This window comes from Physella acuta, unplaced genomic scaffold (assembly GCF_028476545.2).
Source record: "Physella acuta isolate Inbredline_101_S28 unplaced genomic scaffold, ASM2847654v3 ptg001776l, whole genome shotgun sequence".
In the NCBI taxonomy this organism is placed as follows: Eukaryota; Metazoa; Mollusca; class Gastropoda; family Physidae; genus Physella; species Physella acuta.
This window is the reverse complement of record NW_026733286.1, coordinates 154,347-180,019: the sequence shown is the minus strand read 5'-3', so window position 1 is coordinate 180,019 and position 25,673 is coordinate 154,347. Positions and strand designations below refer to the sequence as shown.

At 31.2% G+C, this 25,673-nt stretch overlaps 1 protein-coding gene across 1 annotated transcript in view; it reads right to left on the bottom strand.

The window, feature by feature from the left end:
- The window catches only part of LOC131930433 (solute carrier family 2, facilitated glucose transporter member 3), a 37,434-nt gene extending 17,091 nt beyond the window's left edge, over positions 1-20,343 (bottom strand). The window contains exons 1-5 of the mRNA XM_059286910.1: positions 20,194-20,343; positions 19,624-19,816; positions 6,612-6,713; positions 3,260-3,420; positions 117-241 (exon numbers count right to left, since the gene is read on the bottom strand). Coding sequence (XP_059142893.1) covers positions 117-241; positions 3,260-3,420; positions 6,612-6,713; positions 19,624-19,816; positions 20,194-20,237 — 625 coding nt within the window. The 5' untranslated portion in view covers positions 20,238-20,343. The remainder of the gene's footprint in view (positions 1-116; positions 242-3,259; positions 3,421-6,611; positions 6,714-19,623; positions 19,817-20,193) is intronic.
- Between the last annotated feature and the right edge of the window lie 5,330 nt (positions 20,344-25,673).

Here is a 25,673-nt window from a genome sequence, read left to right as displayed (position 1 = left end):
GAGGGTATTGTTGGGGTGTTTTTGTACCGAACACCAGTAGAACAAACCCACCCATCTAGCAAAAGAAACCAACCATCTAGCCAAACAAACCCACTTAGTCTAACAAAGTGACTAACCAAGTGTAAACCCAGTTAGTGTCCGCCCCACAAACAACATCTCGTAGGAGGAGCCGACCCTGCACAGTGCCATCAACAGTACGCCAATGAGCCCAGTCACAGAAGCAAGGATAATAGATAGTTTTCTGTGGATAAAGTTTCAGGATAATGGATAGTTTTCTGCGGATAAAGTTTTTGGATAATTTACAGATTTAGGTGGTAACAAGCATAACGAAAAGTTACATTGAAATTTTTTTTCAAAAAAGTGAAAAGATTTCTTTGATTTCATTTATGTATGAAATATCATATTAAGATAAAATCACAACATTTACACGGTACTGTCTGAAATTATGCCATTGCAATGAGCATGAGTATTTTTTCGCTTTTTCGCTGACTAAAATCTGAAGTATTTACACTGAATTTATAAGTAGATAAACGTTATCACTTATATATAAAAGAAACCAATCGTATTAAAGCGTATTGCACGATTGTGTAGCCGTAAAAATGTTAGTGACGATAAAACCTGCTCTACCCTTGCTACTGATTCTAAACTGTACGTCACATGCTACTATTATTAAACCAGTTATTACTGCTTCTTCAACCAGTTCAATTTGTTGCTCACTATTTGTGAGAAGGCAGCTCATATCTGCGAAATCCAAGACTTCGGAAATGTTGTGTACGTTGGATTCCAGTTTGTATCATCTTGCTTGTTTTATTATACAACTAGCCGTCGGTACCCGTTTCTCGTGGATTATTGGTCTACATATTTTTAATGTTATAGGCCTACATTTTTCAGAAGAATATTTTATAAAATAGTTTTTGGTCAAAACGCAATGTGCTTTACTACAGGTTTAACGATATTAGTGATAAAGCAAAGAAATAATAAAATAGCTAAAAGTCGGACACATTTAAAATAACATAGGCTACTAATACCTATTAGAAAAAATAAAACCAAATGATATACATAATTAGTCAACACAACACCGTATTGAATGCACACATTGATTAAAAGACTTAAATGATTCCGTTAAAATCCCGGCTTTTCAATGGTATTTATGTTGTTTTTTAAGTCATTTGTATTAGCTTATCCGAGCAAATTGTATACATTTCATAAATTACGTCTCTATAAGTAAATCTATAAATCTAAATCAAATTTTAATGAAATAGTTCATTTCTTCGTATTCTAAAATTGGAAGATGAAGCCATTGGTTGTGTGTACTTTACGTACTTCAAACATATGACATGTGTCGTCATCGATTGCGACGTCCTTGCCTCAACTATAAACACTTTTCCGGTTGTATAATTAAAACTGTTTTTCTAATTTCGAATATGCCTTTATTTTTTATTTTTTAAAATTGTGTTTATACATATAAAACATCTACCATATTATTTTCAACAAAAGTTCGTATCAATTTCTCCATAGATCGCTGAAGATTCTGATGTGATATCCTGCGAAAAGATATTGCTGACAGAGAGAGAGAGAGAGAGAGAGAGAGAGAGAGAGAGAGAAGTGCGCACATGGGCTTTTATATATTAGGATTAACCAGTCAACGAAATACCCATGTCTTATTTCAATTCGTGCAATAAATGTTTCTGTTAATTTTTTATTTTAATTGTGTCTCAACTATGTAACATCATAACAGATACTGTTCCAAAGAGGGAGCATAAAAGACTAGTCTACACAAATTAGCTCCTGCTACAAACTAAGTTCTAAACCCAAATCAGGTTTATTTTTACTTTCTCGTATACAGAGTATAGAGGAAGTATTGTTATTGTGCACAAATATCACATTAAATTTTGACAGTTTTCATAGCTTTACACCTCAGTACTACATCATATTCGAAGTATAGGAGACTTATTTTAATCGGGCTAAAATTATTAATGCAGATTTATCAAAATGTCGGCGTTTTATACGTAATCAAGTCGAAAAAACTGGGCTTGCAAGTCTGTCCGTATGTCTGTGTGTGTCTGTATGTGTCTGTGTGTATGTGTGTCTGTAAACACGATAACTGTAGTGCCATTACAGCTAGGTTGATGAAATATCATATCAAAGTATTATATCAAATTTGTAGTTCTGTATCAACTTTTCAGCTACTTCCGATAACCTGAAGTGGAAATTATCATGACATATATGGAGCGATAGTGTGGTCAGACCCATGCTCAGCCGAAATAGGTTTTTTTAAAAGGCAAAAGCAATATAACTACCATTAAACAGCCGGGTTTTTAACGGAATCATTTAAGTCCAGTAAGATTTTGGTCAAACAAGTATAACATTAAAATGTCTAGGCCTATAATTCACGTGTAACGGGTACCGATGGTTAGTTGGTACAGAAATCTCCATATCTGTTTTGTGAAACACCAGTACCACACTAGTTACGTGTATTACTCGAGTATTGTCCTTGTCTACCAAACATAAAAGATACTTTAAATTAGAACAGGAAGAAAATTCATTTGACACTGTCAAGTATTTCCTCTCATCGAAATTAGTATGATTTGCTTTGATCGTCAGCCGCTAGGGAAATCCAAAAGCGGGTTACAGAAATTTTGACATAGGCCTCAACAAAAATAAGATTATTAGAAACTCTGAAATTTCGATTGCTTAAAGGCAGAGCCGTAACATAGCATATTTATCTGCAGAAAAGAAGGGAGCAGAAAAAAATCATATTACATGAAGTATTATCTATGAAGTTCTTTATTTATGTATTTCAGTGAGTGAATGATAAAGTTAGTTTTGCTTTATTTTAATTTAGCGTATCGTTGTTTTATTTTTAGTGTGCCGAAGTTGTGTAGACAAGCATCCGTTAAATTGGGTATAAAAGGGGCATGTCAACGATTCTTTTTCTTTATTTTTTTTCAAATGTAGATCTCGGTATATCAGCTTCGCTGTGAACACTTAGCCGCAAATTTGTAAGTTATTTGTTTGTTTTTAAAATTTTACATTTTTGACACTGTGCTCACATGTATTGTGTTGATTTTTCCCGTACAGAATATTGTAATTTAAAAAAATATATTAATGGATTGTCATCGAAGAAGGACGCATGTGAAAAGTTTGATCGAAATCGCCTTATTAAAAGTGGGTTAAAATTGAGTTGCAATGCCACAAACAAACGGCCATTATGACCTAAGTAACACCTTGTAAAATGAACATGCACACGCTTACTTACCGTCCAAACTTATCTGCAATAATGCTGGCTGTGAGCGACCCAACTGCTGACCCGACTCCAACAACGGCGACCAGCAGACCAAACAGGGAGTCAACTGCATCAGTGGACATCCATTCGCCGTCTCTTTTGAATTTTGTTTCGTTCATGAATTCTTTTATGAGCTGACGTGAAAGGGTATCGAATTTTAAATTAGTGGGTTTTTTTTTTAAATTATTTCTCAAACTACGAAGTGAGTTATAACAAGCAGACACAACAGGGAGGCAATGACATCTGTGGACATCCATTCACCGTCTCTTTTAAATTTTGTTTCGATCATGAATTCTTTTAAGAGATGAGGTGAAATGCATCAAACTGTCATTCGACTTTTAAAGGAAAATTATTCCTTAAACTTAAAAGTGAGTTATAACTAATGAGCTGCAAACCTGTGCTTCCCGCCGTTTGAAACTGCAATGTATTATTTGGAGGGTTGATGGAAGAATGACGCTATACTTATAACGGTTCTTTTGAAATGTTTGTGAAATAAATATTAAATTTCGAAAATAAAATGAATAAACCGGGAGTGATCTCCCCTAAACTTTCTCAAATATTATTATATAACTCGCAATATAGACAAGATTTTTAATTACTTAAACTTTTAAAAATATAATATAATCTCGTAGTAAAAAGAATTGCGCACCAAGCGAACGCCCAAACAAAATGTGCATGCTAGTGCGGAATATTATTAGTATTTTATAAATTTACATGCGTTTTTTTTTTTAGAAATCATAAATGGCCTAAATTAGCACTTCCGGTAAACGGAATTTACTCAAAATTTGACAGAAGGTAGAGAATTAGATCTTTTACTTACATTTGAAATTTCATTTATCTATCTGAAATAGTACTCAAGCTATAGGCTTTTGAAAAATTTCAAAGTAGAAAAAGTACCACTTCCGGTTATTGGAAATCACTCAAAAGTTGTTACGGATGGATCTACGATTTTGATAAAATACTTATAAATGAAATTTCATCAACCTAGCTGTCACGGTACTCAAGTTATCGTGTTTACATACACACACACAGACAAGATTGCAAAATTATGTTTTTCCGTATCAATGAGGTGTAAAACGTCTCGATTACAAGACTTTCTCTATATTTCGTATATACGAGAACGTAAAAAAGAATTAACGGGAGAGGAAAACAGAAGTGGAAATGCTTAAAAACAGTATTCTAACCCAAACGACAGAATGAACCACAAACCAATCCCCACATTACCTGTTTCACACCCCCAACCTGCCTTCCCTAGCCAACACGACATCGTCCACTAGACCACTTAGCATAATCCAAAGCTCGCACAATTAACTCCACGAACCAAACGTATTAACCAACCATCCCATGCAATACACTACATAAAAGCAAACAACACAACACACTGGGGGTAATAAAACCCACACCACTTCTCACCACACAGCCTGACACGATAAACGACACCCCAAAGTAAAACCTACAACATCCCGGTCCCTAAATTCTCAACAACTTGAAGCACAACATTGCACACCCCAACCCGCAGTAACAAACAAAATAAAAACGCTATATTCTTCGATTTTTCTATATACTACAAAAACTCAAGTTTGTTTACAAGTTTGTATATTTATTTGTTTGTTTGTTTGTTTATTTGTCTGTTTGGTTACATGAGAGAATCTGCACTATGTGTATAGCTGTAAAATACGTATTTAGGTAGAGAATAATGCTCTTTTTGACCAAACTGTTAATCACAAATTTATTTTAAAACGTTAACTAATTTATTGATATATTCATTGGTATATACATCACTTTAATTATAAAAGTTCAGAACAATGACTTTACTTATAGTGATGTCACACATGTTTTATTTACTTTTAATACAATAATGGCGGCTTTCATCGAAGATTTTTTTTTGCCCATTCAAAAGTTTAACGCATTATAAAACTAATTTTCTAACGGCTATAGCTTTAACCATATTTTTATATAGTTCCAACACTATTATCAGTTTTCAACAGTTCTTCTAATTTGAGTATACAAAAAGTTTCTCTAGATCTACAGATAAGCTGTCAGACGAAGGGACGGTCAATCCTAGATATAACATCTAGGTCAAACAAAACATAATTAGTTATAAACAAAATTAATTTTAAAAACAAAATAAATCATTGTGTTTCTTTATTAAACTATGTTAGACCTTAAATATTTGATATAAATCTTTGCTTTTTAGCTTCAATGATCATGTAATTTTAGAGTACGTATTCTACAAGTGATCTAGATCTATCTAGATTTAGAATCTCTACTTCACTAAACTATTTCAGGCTTTAATTATTTGATAACAATCCTTGTTTAGCTATTGATTTGGATAATTTTGGATAAAATGTAATTTGAAATAATACTAGGGCCTATTCGCGTAAATAAAGTTTCTTATGTAGACCTAAAGTAAAATATAGGAATAAATATGTCTCTGATATGAAGAACCTAGATAGCTAACATTGAAGGGTAAGAATGATAAAGTTGCCTGTAGGAATTTGGCGGGATACAGGGAAGGTGAAGTAGAGTTCACCTGTTTCTATGTCCTCAGCATATGAAGGGATAGTGTGGTCAGCCATGCTCAGCCGAAACCGTTTTTTAAATGATAAAAACATGTTGTCTGAAACTTGGCGGGACACTGGGTAGGTGAAGTTAAGTTGGGTAGGTGTAGACTTCACCCGTGACGTCAGCATAGGAAGGGATAGTGTGGTCAGTACCATGCTCAGCCGAAACCGTTTTTTAAATGATAAAAACATGTTGTCTGAAACTTGGCGGGACACTGGGTAGGTGAAGTTAAGTTGGGTAGGTGTAGACTTCACCCGTGACGTCAGCATAGGAAGGGATAGTGTGGTCAGTACCATGCTCAGCCGAAACCGTTTTTTAAATGATAAAAACATGTTGTCTGAAACTTGGCGGGACACTGGGTAGGTGAAGTTAAGTTGGGTAGGTGTAGACTTCACCCGTGACGTCAGCATAGGAAGGGATAGTGTGGTCAGTGCCATGCTCAGCCGAAATCGGAGATTAAAAAGACAAAAACATATCTGATTTGGGGGGGGGGGGCACTGGGCAGGTGAAGTAGCGTTGACTTGTTTTTGTGACCTCAGCATATGAAGGGATAGTGTGGTCACACCAATGCTCAGCCGAAACAGGTGTTTTAAAAAGACAAAAACGTCTGAGGTTTTTCGTCTTTTTGAATGTGGGGTCTGTTTTCTTTTTGTTACGATAAATGACTGATGTGATGTTATTTATGGATGACCCCCGAGAAACACCGTTATCCAAGATAACTGGCAGTCTAGTTCAAATTAAAAAGCAAGTGAAAACTTACATCAGCGGGTGCATTCAGGGAAGTCATCGTATAGCCAATGCCTGGTACGACGAGGTAGGCCGTCAACAAAATGAGCAAAAACCTGAAGGTCCAGCCGTTTTCCTGTTTGAAATAAATGTGAGAAACACCTTCAGACTTTAGAAAGTTTGGAATCGTCCCTACATGATCTGAGCCAGTTTTTAAATTTCTTTACCCCCTTACCTTATCTTTATACATCGATACCTGGTAGCCGAGTTTCATTGGTCGGTGAGTAGGTTAGTTTACAAAAAGTACACAATTATATGTATAGTAATTTATATAATATATATAAACATGAAATTGTGTCTGTTAGCGTTTGTATCTGTCCGTCATTTTTAATGCTCAGCAAAGTCGTTCACCCGATGGCCATGTAACGTTTTGATGTTGTTAAAACTACTCCTAAGAAAATTTATGCAATAAAAGGAATAAACCGGAAGTGATCTCCCCTAAACTTTCTCAAATATTCTTATATAACATTACGGAGGATGGCAACTCAGGATATAGACAATATTTTAAATCCATTTTTAATTACTTAAACTTTTTATAATCTATAATAATAGTTTCGCTGTCTGTCTATCTATCTATCTATCTATCTATCTATCTATCTATCTATCTATCTATCTATCTATCTATCTATCTATCTATCTATCTATCTATCTATCTATCTATCTATCTATCTATCTATCTATCTATCTATCTATCTATCTATCTATCTATCTATCTATCTATCTATCTATCTATCTATCTATCTATCTATCTATCTATCTATCTATCTATCTATCTATCTATCTATCTATCTATCTATCTATCTATCTATCTATCTATCTATCTATCTATCTATCTATCTATCTATCTATCTATCTATCTATCTATCTATCTATCTATCTATCTATCTATCTATCTATCTATCTATCTATCTATCTATCTATCTATCTATCTATCTATCTATCTATCTATCTATCTATCTATCTATCTATCTATCTATCTATCTATCTATCTATCTATCTATCTATCTATCTATCTATCTATCTATCTATCTATCTATCTATCTATCTATCTATCTATCTATCTATCTATCTATCTATCTATCTATCTATCTATCTATCTATCTATCTATCTATCTATCTATCTATCTATCTATCTATCTATCTATCTATCTATCTATCTATCTATCTATCTATCTATCTATCTATCTATCTATCTATCTATCTATCTATCTATCTATCTATCTATCTATCTATCTATCTATCTATCTATCTATCTATCTATCTATCTATCTATCTATCTATCTATCTATCTATCTATCTATCTATCTATCTATCTATCTATCTATCTATCTATCTATCTATCTATCTATCTATCTATCTATCTATCTATCTATCTATCTATCTATCTATCTATCTATCTATCTATCTATCTATCTATCTATCTATCTATCTATCTATCTATCTATCTATCTATCTATCTATCTATCTATCTATCTATCTATCTATCTATCTATCTATCTATCTATCTATCTATCTATCTATCTATCTATCTATCTATCTATCTATCTATCTATCTATCTATCTATCTATCTATCTATCTATCTATCTATCTATCTATCTATCTATCTATCTATCTATCTATCTATCTATCTATCTATCTATCTATCTATCTATCTATCTATCTATCTATCTATCTATCTATCTATCTATCTATCTATCTATCTATCTATCTATCTATCTATCTATCTATCTATCTATCTATCTATCTATCTATCTATCTATCTATCTATCTATCTATCTATCTATCTATCTATCTATCTATCTATCTATCTATCTATCTATCTATCTATCTATCTATCTATCTATCTATCTATCTATCTATCTATCTATCTATCTATCTATCTATCTATCTATCTATCTATCTATCTATCTATCTATCTATCTATCTATCTATCTATCTATCTATCTATCTATCTATCTATCTATCTATCTATCTATCTATCTATCTATCTATCTATCTATCTATCTATCTATCTATCTATCTATCTATCTATCTATCTATCTATCTATCTATCTATCTATCTATCTATCTATCTATCTATCTATCTATCTATCTATCTATCTATCTATCTATCTATCTATCTATCTATCTATCTATCTATCTATCTATCTATCTATCTATCTATCTATCTATCTATCTATCTATCTATCTATCTATCTATCTATCTATCTATCTATCTATCTATCTATCTATCTATCTATCTATCTATCTATCTATCTATCTATCTATCTATCTATCTATCTATCTATCTATCTATCTATCTATCTATCTATCTATCTATCTATCTATCTATCTATCTATCTATCTATCTATCTATCTATCTATCTATCTATCTATCTATCTATCTATCTATCTATCTATCTATCTATCTATCTATCTATCTATCTATCTATCTATCTATCTATCTATCTATCTATCTATCTATCTATCTATCTATCTATCTATCTATCTATCTATCTATCTATCTATCTATCTATCTATCTATCTATCTATCTATCTATCTATCTATCTATCTATCTATCTATCTATCTATCTATCTATCTATCTATCTATCTATCTATCTATCTATCTATCTATCTATCTATCTATCTATCTATCTATCTATCTATCTATCTATCTATCTATCTATCTATCTATCTATCTATCTATCTATCTATCTATCTATCTATCTATCTATCTATCTATCTATCTATCTATCTATCTATCTATCTATCTATCTATCTATCTATCTATCTATCTATCTATCTATCTATCTATCTATCTATCTATCTATCTATCTATCTATCTATCTATCTATCTATCTATCTATCTATCTATCTATCTATCTATCTATCTATCTATCTATCTATCTATCTATCTATCTATCTATCTATCTATCTATCTATCTATCTATCTATCTATCTATCTATCTATCTATCTATCTATCTATCTATCTATCTATCTATCTATCTATCTATCTATCTATCTATCTATCTATCTATCTATCTATCTATCTATCTATCTATCTATCTATCTATCTATCTATCTATCTATCTATCTATCTATCTATCTATCTATCTATCTATCTATCTATCTATCTATCTATCTATCTATCTATCTATCTATCTATCTATCTATCTATCTATCTATCTATCTATCTATCTATCTATCTATCTATCTATCTATCTATCTATCTATCTATCTATCTATCTATCTATCTATCTATCTATCTATCTATCTATCTATCTATCTATCTATCTATCTATCTATCTATCTATCTATCTATCTATCTATCTATCTATCTATCTATCTATCTATCTATCTATCTATCTATCTATCTATCTATCTATCTATCTATCTATCTATCTATCTATCTATCTATCTATCTATCTATCTATCTATCTATCTATCTATCTATCTATCTATCTATCTATCTATCTATCTATCTATCTATCTATCTATCTATCTATCTATCTATCTATCTATCTATCTATCTATCTATCTATCTATCTATCTATCTATCTATCTATCTATCTATCTATCTATCTATCTATCTATCTATCTATCTATCTATCTATCTATCTATCTATCTATCTATCTATCTATCTATCTATCTATCTATCTATCTATCTATCTATCTATCTATCTATCTATCTATCTATCTATCTATCTATCTATCTATCTATCTATCTATCTATCTATCTATCTATCTATCTATCTATCTATCTATCTATCTATCTATCTATCTATCTATCTATCTATCTATCTATCTATCTATCTATCTATCTATCTATCTATCTATCTATCTATCTATCTATCTATCTATCTATCTATCTATCTATCTATCTATCTATCTATCTATCTATCTATCTATCTATCTATCTATCTATCTATCTATCTATCTATCTATCTATCTATCTATCTATCTATCTATCTATCTATCTATCTATCTATCTATCTATCTATCTATCTATCTATCTATCTATCTATCTATCTATCTATCTATCTATCTATCTATCTATCTATCTATCTATCTATCTATCTATCTATCTATCTATCTATCTATCTATCTATCTATCTATCTATCTATCTATCTATCTATCTATCTATCTATCTATCTATCTATCTATCTATCTATCTATCTATCTATCTATCTATCTATCTATCTATCTATCTATCTATCTATCTATCTATCTATCTATCTATCTATCTATCTATCTATCTATCTATCTATCTATCTATCTATCTATCTATCTATCTATCTATCTATCTATCTATCTATCTATCTATCTATCTATCTATCTATCTATCTATCTATCTATCTATCTATCTATCTATCTATCTATCTATCTATCTATCTATCTATCTATCTATCTATCTATCTATCTATCTATCTATCTATCTATCTATCTATCTATCTATCTATCTATCTATCTATCTATCTATCTATCTATCTATCTATCTATCTATCTATCTATCTATCTATCTATCTATCTATCTATCTATCTATCTATCTATCTATCTATCTATCTATCTATCTATCTATCTATCTATCTATCTATCTATCTATCTATCTATCTATCTATCTATCTATCTATCTATCTATCTATCTATCTATCTATCTATCTATCTATCTATCTATCTATCTATCTATCTATCTATCTATCTATCTATCTATCTATCTATCTATCTATCTATCTATCTATCTATCTATCTATCTATCTATCTATCTATCTATCTATCTATCTATCTATCTATCTATCTATCTATCTATCTATCTATCTATCTATCTATCTATCTATCTATCTATCTATCTATCTATCTATCTATCTATCTATCTATCTATCTATCTATCTATCTATCTATCTATCTATCTATCTATCTATCTATCTATCTATCTATCTATCTATCTATCTATCTATCTATCTATCTATCTATCTATCTATCTATCTATCTATCTATCTATCTATCTATCTATCTATCTATCTATCTATCTATCTATCTATCTATCTATCTATCTATCTATCTATCTATCTATCTATCTATCTATCTATCTATCTATCTATCTATCTATCTATCTATCTATCTATCTATCTATCTATCTATCTATCTATCTATCTATCTATCTATCTATCTATCTATCTATCTATCTATCTATCTATCTATCTATCTATCTATCTATCTATCTATCTATCTATCTATCTATCTATCTATCTATCTATCTATCTATCTATCTATCTATCTATCTATCTATCTATCTATCTATCTATCTATCTATCTATCTATCTATCTATCTATCTATCTATCTATCTATCTATCTATCTATCTATCTATCTATCTATCTATCTATCTATCTATCTATCTATCTATCTATCTATCTATCTATCTATCTATCTATCTATCTATCTATCTATCTATCTATCTATCTATCTATCTATCTATCTATCTATCTATCTATCTATCTATCTATCTATCTATCTATCTATCTATCTATCTATCTATCTATCTATCTATCTATCTATCTATCTATCTATCTATCTATCTATCTATCTATCTATCTATCTATCTATCTATCTATCTATCTATCTATCTATCTATCTATCTATCTATCTATCTATCTATCTATCTATCTATCTATCTATCTATCTATCTATCTATCTATCTATCTATCTATCTATCTATCTATCTATCTATCTATCTATCTATCTATCTATCTATCTATCTATCTATCTATCTATCTATCTATCTATCTATCTATCTATCTATCTATCTATCTATCTATCTATCTATCTATCTATCTATCTATCTATCTATCTATCTATCTATCTATCTATCTATCTATCTATCTATCTATCTATCTATCTATCTATCTATCTATCTATCTATCTATCTATCTATCTATCTATCTATCTATCTATCTATCTATCTATCTATCTATCTATCTATCTATCTATCTATCTATCTATCTATCTATCTATCTATCTATCTATCTATCTATCTATCTATCTATCTATCTATCTATCTATCTATCTATCTATCTATCTATCTATCTATCTATCTATCTATCTATCTATCTATCTATCTATCTATCTATCTATCTATCTATCTATCTATCTATCTATCTATCTATCTATCTATCTATCTATCTATCTATCTATCTATCTATCTATCTATCTATCTATCTATCTATCTATCTATCTATCTATCTATCTATCTATCTATCTATCTATCTATCTATCTATCTATCTATCTATCTATCTATCTATCTATCTATCTATCTATCTATCTATCTATCTATCTATCTATCTATCTATCTATCTATCTATCTATCTATCTATCTATCTATCTATCTATCTATCTATCTATCTATCTATCTATCTATCTATCTATCTATCTATCTATCTATCTATCTATCTATCTATCTATCTATCTATCTATCTATCTATCTATCTATCTATCTATCTATCTATCTATCTATCTATCTATCTATCTATCTATCTATCTATCTATCTATCTATCTATCTATCTATCTATCTATCTATCTATCTATCTATCTATCTATCTATCTATCTATCTATCTATCTATCTATCTATCTATCTATCTATCTATCTATCTATCTATCTATCTATCTATCTATCTATCTATCTATCTATCTATCTATCTATCTATCTATCTATCTATCTATCTATCTATCTATCTATCTATCTATCTATCTATCTATCTATCTATCTATCTATCTATCTATCTATCTATCTATCTATCTATCTATCTATCTATCTATCTATCTATCTATCTATCTATCTATCTATCTATCTATCTATCTATCTATCTATCTATCTATCTATCTATCTATCTATCTATCTATCTATCTATCTATCTATCTATCTATCTATCTATCTATCTATCTATCTATCTATCTATCTATCTATCTATCTATCTATCTATCTATCTATCTATCTATCTATCTATCTATCTATCTATCTATCTATCTATCTATCTATCTATCTATCTATCTATCTATCTATCTATCTATCTATCTATCTATCTATCTATCTATCTATCTATCTATCTATCTATCTATCTATCTATCTATCTATCTATCTATCTATCTATCTATCTATCTATCTATCTATCTATCTATCTATCTATCTATCTATCTATCTATCTATCTATCTATCTATCTATCTATCTATCTATCTATCTATCTATCTATCTATCTATCTATCTATCTATCTATCTATCTATCTATCTATCTATCTATCTATCTATCTATCTATCTATCTATCTATCTATCTATCTATCTATCTATCTATCTATCTATCTATCTATCTATCTATCTATCTATCTATCTATCTATCTATCTATCTATCTATCTATCTATCTATCTATCTATCTATCTATCTATCTATCTATCTATCTATCTATCTATCTATCTATCTATCTATCTATCTATCTATCTATCTATCTATCTATCTATCTATCTATCTATCTATCTATCTATCTATCTATCTATCTATCTATCTATCTATCTATCTATCTATCTATCTATCTATCTATCTATCTATCTATCTATCTATCTATCTATCTATCTATCTATCTATCTATCTATCTATCTATCTATCTATCTATCTATCTATCTATCTATCTATCTATCTATCTATCTATCTATCTATCTATCTATCTATCTATCTATCTATCTATCTATCTATCTATCTATCTATCTATCTATCTATCTATCTATCTATCTATCTATCTATCTATCTATCTATCTATCTATCTATCTATCTATCTATCTATCTATCTATCTATCTATCTATCTATCTATCTATCTATCTATCTATCTATCTATCTATCTATCTATCTATCTATCTATCTATCTATCTATCTATCTATCTATCTATCTATCTATCTATCTATCTATCTATCTATCTATCTATCTATCTATCTATCTATCTATCTATCTATCTATCTATCTATCTATCTATCTATCTATCTATCTATCTATCTATCTATCTATCTATCTATCTATCTATCTATCTATCTATCTATCTATCTATCTATCTATCTATCTATCTATCTATCTATCTATCTATCTATCTATCTATCTATCTATCTATCTATCTATCTATCTATCTATCTATCTATCTATCTATCTATCTATCTATCTATCTATCTATCTATCTATCTATCTATCTATCTATCTATCTATCTATCTATCTATCTATCTATCTATCTATCTATCTATCTATCTATCTATCTATCTATCTATCTATCTATCTATCTATCTATCTATCTATCTATCTATCTATCTATCTATCTATCTATCTATCTATCTATCTATCTATCTATCTATCTATCTATCTATCTATCTATCTATCTATCTATCTATCTATCTATCTATCTATCTATCTATCTATCTATCTATCTATCTATCTATCTATCTATCTATCTATCTATCTATCTATCTATCTATCTATCTATCTATCTATCTATCTATCTATCTATCTATCTATCTATCTATCTATCTATCTATCTATCTATCTATCTATCTATCTATCTATCTATCTATCTATCTATCTATCTATCTATCTATCTATCTATCTATCTATCTATCTATCTATCTATCTATCTATCTATCTATCTATCTATCTATCTATCTATCTATCTATCTATCTATCTATCTATCTATCTATCTATCTATCTATCTATCTATCTATCTATCTATCTATCTATCTATCTATCTATCTATCTATCTATCTATCTATCTATCTATCTATCTATCTATCTATCTATCTATCTATCTATCTATCTATCTATCTATCTATCTATCTATCTATCTATCTATCTATCTATCTATCTATCTATCTATCTATCTATCTATCTATCTATCTATCTATCTATCTATCTATCTATCTATCTATCTATCTATCTATCTATCTATCTATCTATCTATCTATCTATCTATCTATCTATCTATCTATCTATCTATCTATCTATCTATCTATCTATCTATCTATCTATCTATCTATCTATCTATCTATCTATCTATCTATCTATCTATCTATCTATCTATCTATCTATCTATCTATCTATCTATCTATCTATCTATCTATCTATCTATCTATCTATCTATCTATCTATCTATCTATCTATCTATCTATCTATCTATCTATCTATCTATCTATCTATCTATCTATCTATCTATCTATCTATCTATCTATCTATCTATCTATCTATCTATCTATCTATCTATCTATCTATCTATCTATCTATCTATCTATCTATCTATCTATCTATCTATCTATCTATCTATCTATCTATCTATCTATCTATCTATCTATCTATCTATCTATCTATCTATCTATCTATCTATCTATCTATCTATCTATCTATCTATCTATCTATCTATCTATCTATCTATCTATCTATCTATCTATCTATCTATCTATCTATCTATCTATCTATCTATCTATCTATCTATCTATCTATCTATCTATCTATCTATCTATCTATCTATCTATCTATCTATCTATCTATCTATCTATCTATCTATCTATCTATCTATCTATCTATCTATCTATCTATCTATCTATCTATCTATCTATCTATCTATCTATCTATCTATCTATCTATCTATCTATCTATCTATCTATCTATCTATCTATCTATCTATCTATCTATCTATCTATCTATCTATCTATCTATCTATCTATCTATCTATCTATCTATCTATCTATCTATCTATCTATCTATCTATCTATCTATCTATCTATCTATCTATCTATCTATCTATCTATCTATCTATCTATCTATCTATCTATCTATCTATCTATCTATCTATCTATCTATCTATCTATCTATCTATCTATCTATCTATCTATCTATCTATCTATCTATCTATCTATCTATCTATCTATCTATCTATCTATCTATCTATCTATCTATCTATCTATCTATCTATCTATCTATCTATCTATCTATCTATCTATCTATCTATCTATCTATCTATCTATCTATCTATCTATCTATCTATCTATCTATCTATCTATCTATCTATCTATCTATCTATCTATCTATCTATCTATCTATCTATCTATCTATCTATCTATCTATCTATCTATCTATCTATCTATCTATCTATCTATCTATCTATCTATCTATCTATCTATCTATCTATCTATCTATCTATCTATCTATCTATCTATCTATCTATCTATCTATCTATCTATCTATCTATCTATCTATCTATCTATCTATCTATCTATCTATCTATCTATCTATCTATCTATCTATCTATCTATCTATCTATCTATCTATCTATCTATCTATCTATCTATCTATCTATCTATCTATCTATCTATCTATCTATCTATCTATCTATCTATCTATCTATCTATCTATCTATCTATCTATCTATCTATCTATCTATCTATCTATCTATCTATCTATCTATCTATCTATCTATCTATCTATCTATCTATCTATCTATCTATCTATCTATCTATCTATCTATCTATCTATCTATCTATCTATCTATCTATCTATCTATCTATCTATCTATCTATCTATCTATCTATCTATCTATCTATCTATCTATCTATCTATCTATCTATCTATCTATCTATCTATCTATCTATCTATCTATCTATCTATCTATCTATCTATCTATCTATCTATCTATCTATCTATCTATCTATCTATCTATCTATCTATCTATCTATCTATCTATCTATCTATCTATCTATCTATCTATCTATCTATCTATCTATCTATCCATCTATCCATCTATCCATCTATCCATCTATCCATCGGTGTGTGGAGGGGGTGGTGTGTGTGGGGGGTGGGGGGTGGGTTGGGGGGTGGTGTGTGGGGGTGGGGGTGGGGGGTGGGGGTGGTGGTTGGGGGGTGGGTTGGTTTTAGTTTAGAGAAAAGAGACAGCACTATCAGCCTAGCGCCCGTTGTACCCTTCCTCAACGGGCCATTTTTCTCGTAGAATAGAATGTCGTAGAAAAAAAAATGCACACCGAGTAAACGCCGTACAAAATGTGCACAATAGTGTGGGATATTATTAGTAGTTTATAAATTCACATGCATTTTTTGAGAAATATAAAATGACGTAAATTACTATTTCCGGTCAACAGAAATTACGCACAATTTGACAGAAGGCAGATAATTACAACTTTTACTTGCCTGTGAAATTTCATTTATCTGAAATAATACTCAAGTTATTGGCTTTTGAAAAAAATTCAAAGTAGAAAAAGTTCCACTTCCGGTTATCGGGAATCGCTCAAAAGTTGATACGGATCTACGATTTTGATTTAATACTTATATATGAAATTTCATCAACCTAGCTGTAACGGTACTCAAGTTATCGTGTTTACAGACAGACATACACAGACACACACACATACACACAGACATACGGACAAGATTGAAAAACTGTGTTTTTCCGACTCAGGGAAGTGTAAAATGTCAAGATTTGTGAAAAACTCGATTTTTTTGCACGATTATAATGCTTTCTCTATACTCTGTATATACGAGAAAGTAAAACGGAAACATTATTCCAAACCCAAAACATCCTAATCAAACACTAAACAAACACTAAACAAACAAAACACACAACGTTTGATGGAATATTATGTACCTTCGATGCCTCGGATAGTCCAGGCTCTGAACACACAGACAACCTTTCTAGCCCCTACGGCACTTGAAATGCCATCTAATATCCGCACCAAACACACAAGTAATATAAACAAAACATCGAACAAAACAATACATACAAAACAATACATTCAAAATACTACGTACAAAACACACACTACGCACAAAAGACAACGTACAAAACACCCAGCCTAGTTGCAAAAGCAACCTCGCTTCACGCACGGGGTTTCCCAAGCACCCACCGAGAATCTGACTAGAACTACATTCTGGTTATAAGGTAAAAAAACTAATGCTGGTGGTCACTCGGTCTTTATACCCGCTGAGGCGGAAGGGGAGACCCCGTAGCCGCTGTTCACACAAACGTCTATTTTATTACTGCAATTATATTGTTAAAAATAAATATACAACGAGATAGGCTTGTTACATGCATGGGCTTTATTTTAAAAACTACCAGTTAAATTTTCGCATAACGTAAATGTGTGGAGGCAAAAATAATGAGAAATAACTTTTTCTCTTTTGTCACTATCGTTACGACTATAATACTCTTGATTTTTCGTTATTGCTTTCAATTGTTGATGTTTGTAGATGAAAAGGCGACCCATTGTCCTACTTACATTTTTAAAAAGCTATTATATTAGACAATAAATAGGTCTACATGCGAATAGAAAATTGTCAAGGGAAACTTCTCTAATATTCGGTAGACAGTAGCTATTTATTTTTATTGCTTAACAGGGTTTATTATTTTTTTTTATTTATTACATAGGATAGGCCCTATAAAAGGTTACCCTACATTTAAAATGATAAAAATATTCATATTTCGTGTAGACTGTAGACCCACGTCAAGCTGACGTATTCAAAATTATTATTTAAAAAAACAACAACAAGATACTAGATGATAGGTTTAGAATGAGATATAGTTTGTATAGGGCCTTAATGTATAAAAAATAAGATAATAAAAGACATTTTTAAAATTTATTTCAATCACATGTTAATTTATTCATTGTTAAAGAAGAAATAAACTGTTTATTTAGAGCGTTTTCATATTTTAAAGGTCCTTGACCATTTTATTGATTTCGAATTGTTTTCCATTAAGATTTTCTTTAAAAAAATTAATAATGCCTAATCATTGAGTTAGTGAAGAAATAATATCAAAGAGAGGGCTCGTTATCATTGACACTGTCAAAGAAATTTCAGTGTTTGATCAGCCGACAGCGAAGTGCGCACCTAGGTTTTTGAATATTAGAATGTGATCTTCAAGACCATTAAAATTGAATAAAAATGGAAATAGTGTTACAGCAGGTTTACCTTAAAATCAGATTTCTTTCCTCTTTCCACTTTAGTTGACTTCGCTTCCTTCTCCGAAATTTTAGACTTGTTAGATGGAAATGGTGTTTCTACTTCGTTGTCATTTTTGTTTTCATCTACTTCCATACTTCCATCACTTTCACCACTACCATCGTTTAGGGACATTCTTAACAACTTATGCTTGGTGAAGGAACTGAAAAAAAAAGTGAGGGATACGGGTACATTTTTATTTAAATGTTAAAAACTAGAATGTTAACATAGTTGACTTGTCTTTCTGTATACATACAGTCAACAAGGAAGAAAATTATTTCAGCAAGACCTATTAGATTTACAATACGATTTTAATCTCTCTGTAGAACCCAGTTCCTTTAAATTTGAAATGATTCCAATGCATAATTCTTATTTAAAGATTCAAAACAAGTTAAAAACAGTGCAGGTAAACATTTTAATCATGTTTTTTTTTCTCAAGCAAAATTATATTTGCAACACAAAGTTTCACCTATTTGTTTTTCATTACACAAGATTTGCAACTTTTTGATAATAATGATGTTGATATTAAAAGGAAATTACTTCTCTGCACCATGCATTTTAGCTCTTGTATAATGTCCTGCCATTTCTAAAATATATTATCTATGACCTTTTACAGATTTCCTTTTGAAGGCAACCCACAGTACTGGATGGGACAATTTAAATGATCTGGCTGATAGAGGAATGTGTCCTAGTACTCTATCGTCTGTGGGTTTAAAAATGAGGAATAAATAATTAGCATATCTTACAGAAAGTTGAGTATGATGCAAACATATATGTTTTGCTTTAAGTGCATTAGTATAAATGTACATTAAGAGCACCTGTGCATCAGAAGTTAATTGACGATATAAATGGATACAACAGAAAAGTATTTAATTCAACTAATAATATAAATTAGCTTTGTGTTGTAGTAAGAAAAATATTTGATTAAAACTAGTGTCTCGTATTGATTCAATACAAGTTATGCTATGCAAATGGTCCACTAAGAAAATTGTAAGACAAAATTATATAAAGATACTGAACCTTGAGATAGTTGAGTTAAATATGGCACACCGAAAAATGCGCAAATAAAAACAAAGCACGAAGAAAAAGTTGAGGCTTATTGCAAAGTGTGTGTTTATGCATGCATGTTTAAATGTGCATGTTTCTGCGTGTATACCATCCATTCATTCATCAATTCTTCCATCCCGTCTCATCCATCCATCCATCTCGTCTCATCCTTCCATCAATCCCGTTCCGTCACATCAATCCATTTATCCATCCAGTCCCATCCATTTATTCGTCCAGTCCCGCCCCTCCCATCCCATCCATCCATCCATCCATTCATCTATCCATCTATCCATCAATCCATCTATCCATCTATCCATCTATCCGTCTATCCGTCTATCCGTCTATCCGCCTATCCGCCTATCCGTCTATCCGTCTATCCGTCTATCCGTCTATCCATCTATCCATCTATCCATCTATCCATCTATCCATCTGTCCATCTGTCCATCTGTCCATCTGTCCATCTGTCCATCTGTCCATCTGTCCATCTGTCCATCTGTCCATCTGTCCATCTGTCCATCTGTCCATCTATCCATCTATCCATCTATCCATCTATCCATCTATCCATCTATCCATCTATCCATCTATCCATCTATCCATCTGTCCAGTCCATCTGTCCATCTGTCCATCTGTCCATCTGTCCATCTGTCCATCTGTCCATCTGTCCATCTGTCCATCTGTCCATCTGTCCATCTGTCCATCTGTCCATCTGTCCATCTGTCCATCTGTCCATCTGTCCATCTGTCCATCTGTCCATCTGTCCATCTGTCCATCTGTCCATCTGTCCATCTATCCATCTATCCATCTATCCATCTATCCATCTATCCATCTATCCATCTATCCATCTATCCATCTATCCATCTATCCATCTATCCATCTATCCATCTATCCATCTATCCATCTATCCATCTATCCATCTATCCATCTATCCATCTATCCATCTATCCATCTATCCATCTATCCATCTATCCATCTATCCATCTATCCATCTATCCATCTATCCATCTATCCATCTATCCATCTATCCATCTATCCATCTATCCATCTATCCATCTATCCATCTATCCATCTATCCATCTATCCATCTATCCATCTATCCATCTATCCATCTATCCATCTATCCATCTATCCATCTATCCATCTATCCATCTATCCATCTATCCATCTATCCATCTATCCATCTATCCAGTCTCATCCATCTATCCCGTCTAATCCATCTATCCCGTCTCATCCATCTATCCCGTCTCATCCATCCATCCATCCATCCATCCACCCAATACAGGATATACAAAAAGAATAAGATTCAATGACGAAGATGCAGAGGATATTCCGATATCTGACTTAAGGAAAAAGTTCATTGTTCAAATTTGTTTAGTGTCACTGAACTCTGTCATAACTATTACCAACATAAACCGGGAGTGATCTCCCCTAAACTTTCTCGAATATTCTTATATAAAACAACAGGGGATGGGAACTCGGGATATAGTTATGATTTTTAATCCATTTTAAATACATAAACTTTTTAAAATAAAATAGAATCTCATAGAAAAAAGTATTGCACACCAAGCGAACGCCGAATAAATATGTTCATAATGGTGCGCAATATTATTAGTACTTTATAAATTTAAATGCGTTTTTGAGAAATCGGAAATAGCGTAAATTAGTACTTCCCGTCAACGGAAATTACTCAAAATTTAACAGAAGGTAGAGAATTAGATCTTTTACTTACATGTGAAATTTCATTTATCTATCTGAAATAGTACTCAAGTTATAGGCTTTTGAAAAATTCAAAGTAGAAAAAGTACCAATTCCGGTTATCGGAATTCGCTCAAAAGTTGATACGGATCTACGATTTTGATCAAATACTTGTATATGAAGTTTCATCAACCTAGCTGTAACGGTACTCAAGTAATCGTGTTTAAACACACACACACACACAGACACACACACACACACAGACACACAGACATACGGACAAGATTGCAAAATTATGTTTTTCCGTATCAGTGAGGTGTAAAACGTCGAGATTTGTAAAAATCTCGATTTTTTTTGCACGATTACAATACTTTCTCTATACTTCGTATATACGAGAAAGTAACAAGGTTTCAAAACTTTAAAGATGTTTCTTCCAAGTTTTCTTGTTTAGACCCAAAAGATTTTGCATTAGATGACTGCTTGATACATTTGGAACAATTAGCAGTGACGTGCACGGATGTTATTGAAAATGGAACTGAGCTAGTGCAGGAATTCGTATCATTTAGAACATTTACCAAAAGTTTTTATTTTCATAGCGAAGTGGATGGTTAGACACGGGCCGATGTAGAAGTGTTTTTTTTTTAAGTATTGACCTTTTGACCGAGTGGCTTAGAGATTTAAAAAAATGCGAAACATCTCTAGTTCAAGGCACACTCTCACCCGTATTAATTGCACTATAGGAATTGCCAAACAGGCCAAGAGAGAAGAACCCTATAAATAAAGGCGTTACCACTGTCCCGAACAGTAATACAAAACCGGATGAGAATCCATTACATGGCATGGCATCTACCCCCCCCCCCCCCACACACACCCGACCTGTCTCCAAACTGTCTCCCCGCCCCGAAGTTTCACCCATTAAAACATTTGAGTTGTGAATTCCTTGGAATTTAGCCGTAGTCAATGTTTTCGTCTTGATAAGTAAAACAATTTTTTAAGAGGGGGAGGCTCCGGTAAAAAAAAAACTTTTTTTAATACTCGTTAGAAAACAGTTATTTATTTACAGCTTTATTAAAATACATCCGCATATGCATTTTCACTAAAAAAATGGTGGAAAAATCTTGGTAACTATGACAACGGTGGCCAACTTGAAAAAGTAACCCCCTCGTAGGTTTTCCACCATTCATAAAATATTATATTTTATACCCAATAAATAATGAATTCATAATCTTCTTCCATATTTTGGGGTACTCAACTAAAAATTTTAAGTGTATATCTTCAAAATAATTTATTATTATAGTTTCAAGTGCATACAGAGCTTTCCAAATGTGCACATTGCTCTTCGAATTTATAATGACGTCTAACTGCAGCGGAGACAGGGGCGGAACTACAGTGCCGCCAGACCCCGCAATGCGGGGGGGCCCAGACCGAATGGGGGCCCAAAAATCCCGGCTAAATTATTTAAAAAAAAATTAAAAAAAAAAATTTAAAAAAAAAAAAAAAAAAAAAAAAAAAATAGGTCGAGGTCGAGTTATCTTTCTTCTACAGTTACAAAAAAACACGATAGTCGGCAAACGTCTTTGAAAAAAAAAGTACAGACTATAGCTCGAGAGACCGCCAGACATATAGACAACTTCAAAGACGCAGGGGCGGAACTACAGTGCCGCCAGACACCGCAATGCGGGGGAGGGGGGCAGACCGATTGGGGGCCCAAAAATCCTGGCTAAATTATTTTTAAAAAAAAATGTAAAAAAAAAATTAAAACAAAAAAAAAATTAAATTTTTTTTTTAAAAATTAGGTGGAGGTCGAGTTATCTTTCTTCTACAGTTACAAAAAAACACGATAGTCGGCAAACGTCTTTGAAAAAAAATGTACAGACTATAGCTCGAGAGACCGCCAGACATATAGACAACTTCAAAGACGCAGGGGCGGAACTACAGTGCCGCCAGACACCGCAATGCGGGGGAGGGGGGCAGACCGATTGGGGGCCCAAAAATCCTGGCTAAATTATTTTTTAAAAAAAATGTAAAAAAAAAAATTAAAACAAAAAAAAATTAAATTTTTTTTTTTAAAAATTAGGTGGAGGTCGAGTTATCTTTCTTCTACAGTTACAAAAAAACACGATAGTCGGCAAACGTCTTTGAAAAAAAATGTACAGACTATAGCTCGAGAGACCGCCAGACATATAGACAACTTCAAAGACGCAGGGGCGGAACTACAGTGCCGCCAGACACCGCAATGCGGGGGAGGGGGGCAGACCGATTGGGGGCCCAAAAATCCTGGCTAAATTATTTAAAAAAAAAATGTAAAAAAAAAATTAAAAAAAAAAAAAATTAATTTTTTTTTTTTAAATTAGGTGGAGGTCGAGTTATCTTTCTTCTACAGTTACAAAAAAACACGATAGTCGGCAAACGTCTTTGAAAAAAATGTACAGAATATAGCTCGAGAGACCGCCAGACATATAGACAACTTCAAAGACGTAGCCTACCTTTTTACTTTTAGTGGCGTCGATTAGGAGAACAAAAAAAGGATTGTTATATTGTTTACATTATTAAATATATATATATATATATATATATATATATATATATATATATATATATATATATATATATATATATATGATTGTGTGTTTAAACTACTGGCCTGGACTCTACAAAAAATATAATTATTTATTTCGATGTCATACATTTATAATTGCGTTCATTTTTACTTTAACAACTGTATCAATAAACTTGTGAAAGTTTAAGTTATCTCCCTTTAGCGAAGCATCTGAAGTTTTTGCCGGCACGCTTTGAAATCGGGCTGGGGAAATGTTGCGGCGACTATTCTGGTCTTCTAGACGACCGGAAAAAGTCGGCACTATTGATGTAGATGTTTATCGGCACTTTCTAGTCCCCTTCCCTTGAACCTTCCCAACTCTCACCCCTCCCCCCTCATCCCCCTCTCACCCCTACCCCTCACCTCTACCCCTCACCACACCCTTACTCTTACAATAAGATGTAATGCATAGATTAACGAACCGTCTATGAACTACTGAACTGTAAACTGACTACTTCTGCACATTTTGTTAAAGACACTAGTCAGTAGTTGTTCATTTACCTGATGAAGTATTTTGTTGACGAGTCTAATTCACACAACAAGGAAGGTAAGGCTCGTCTTTATATTATTAATTGTTTTATAATTAGTACACGTATTAATTGAACATTAGTTATTAACACTAAATACATTAAAGTTAATCAAATTTAGGATACAATGATCTAGCTTTTAAGCCTAAAAACAA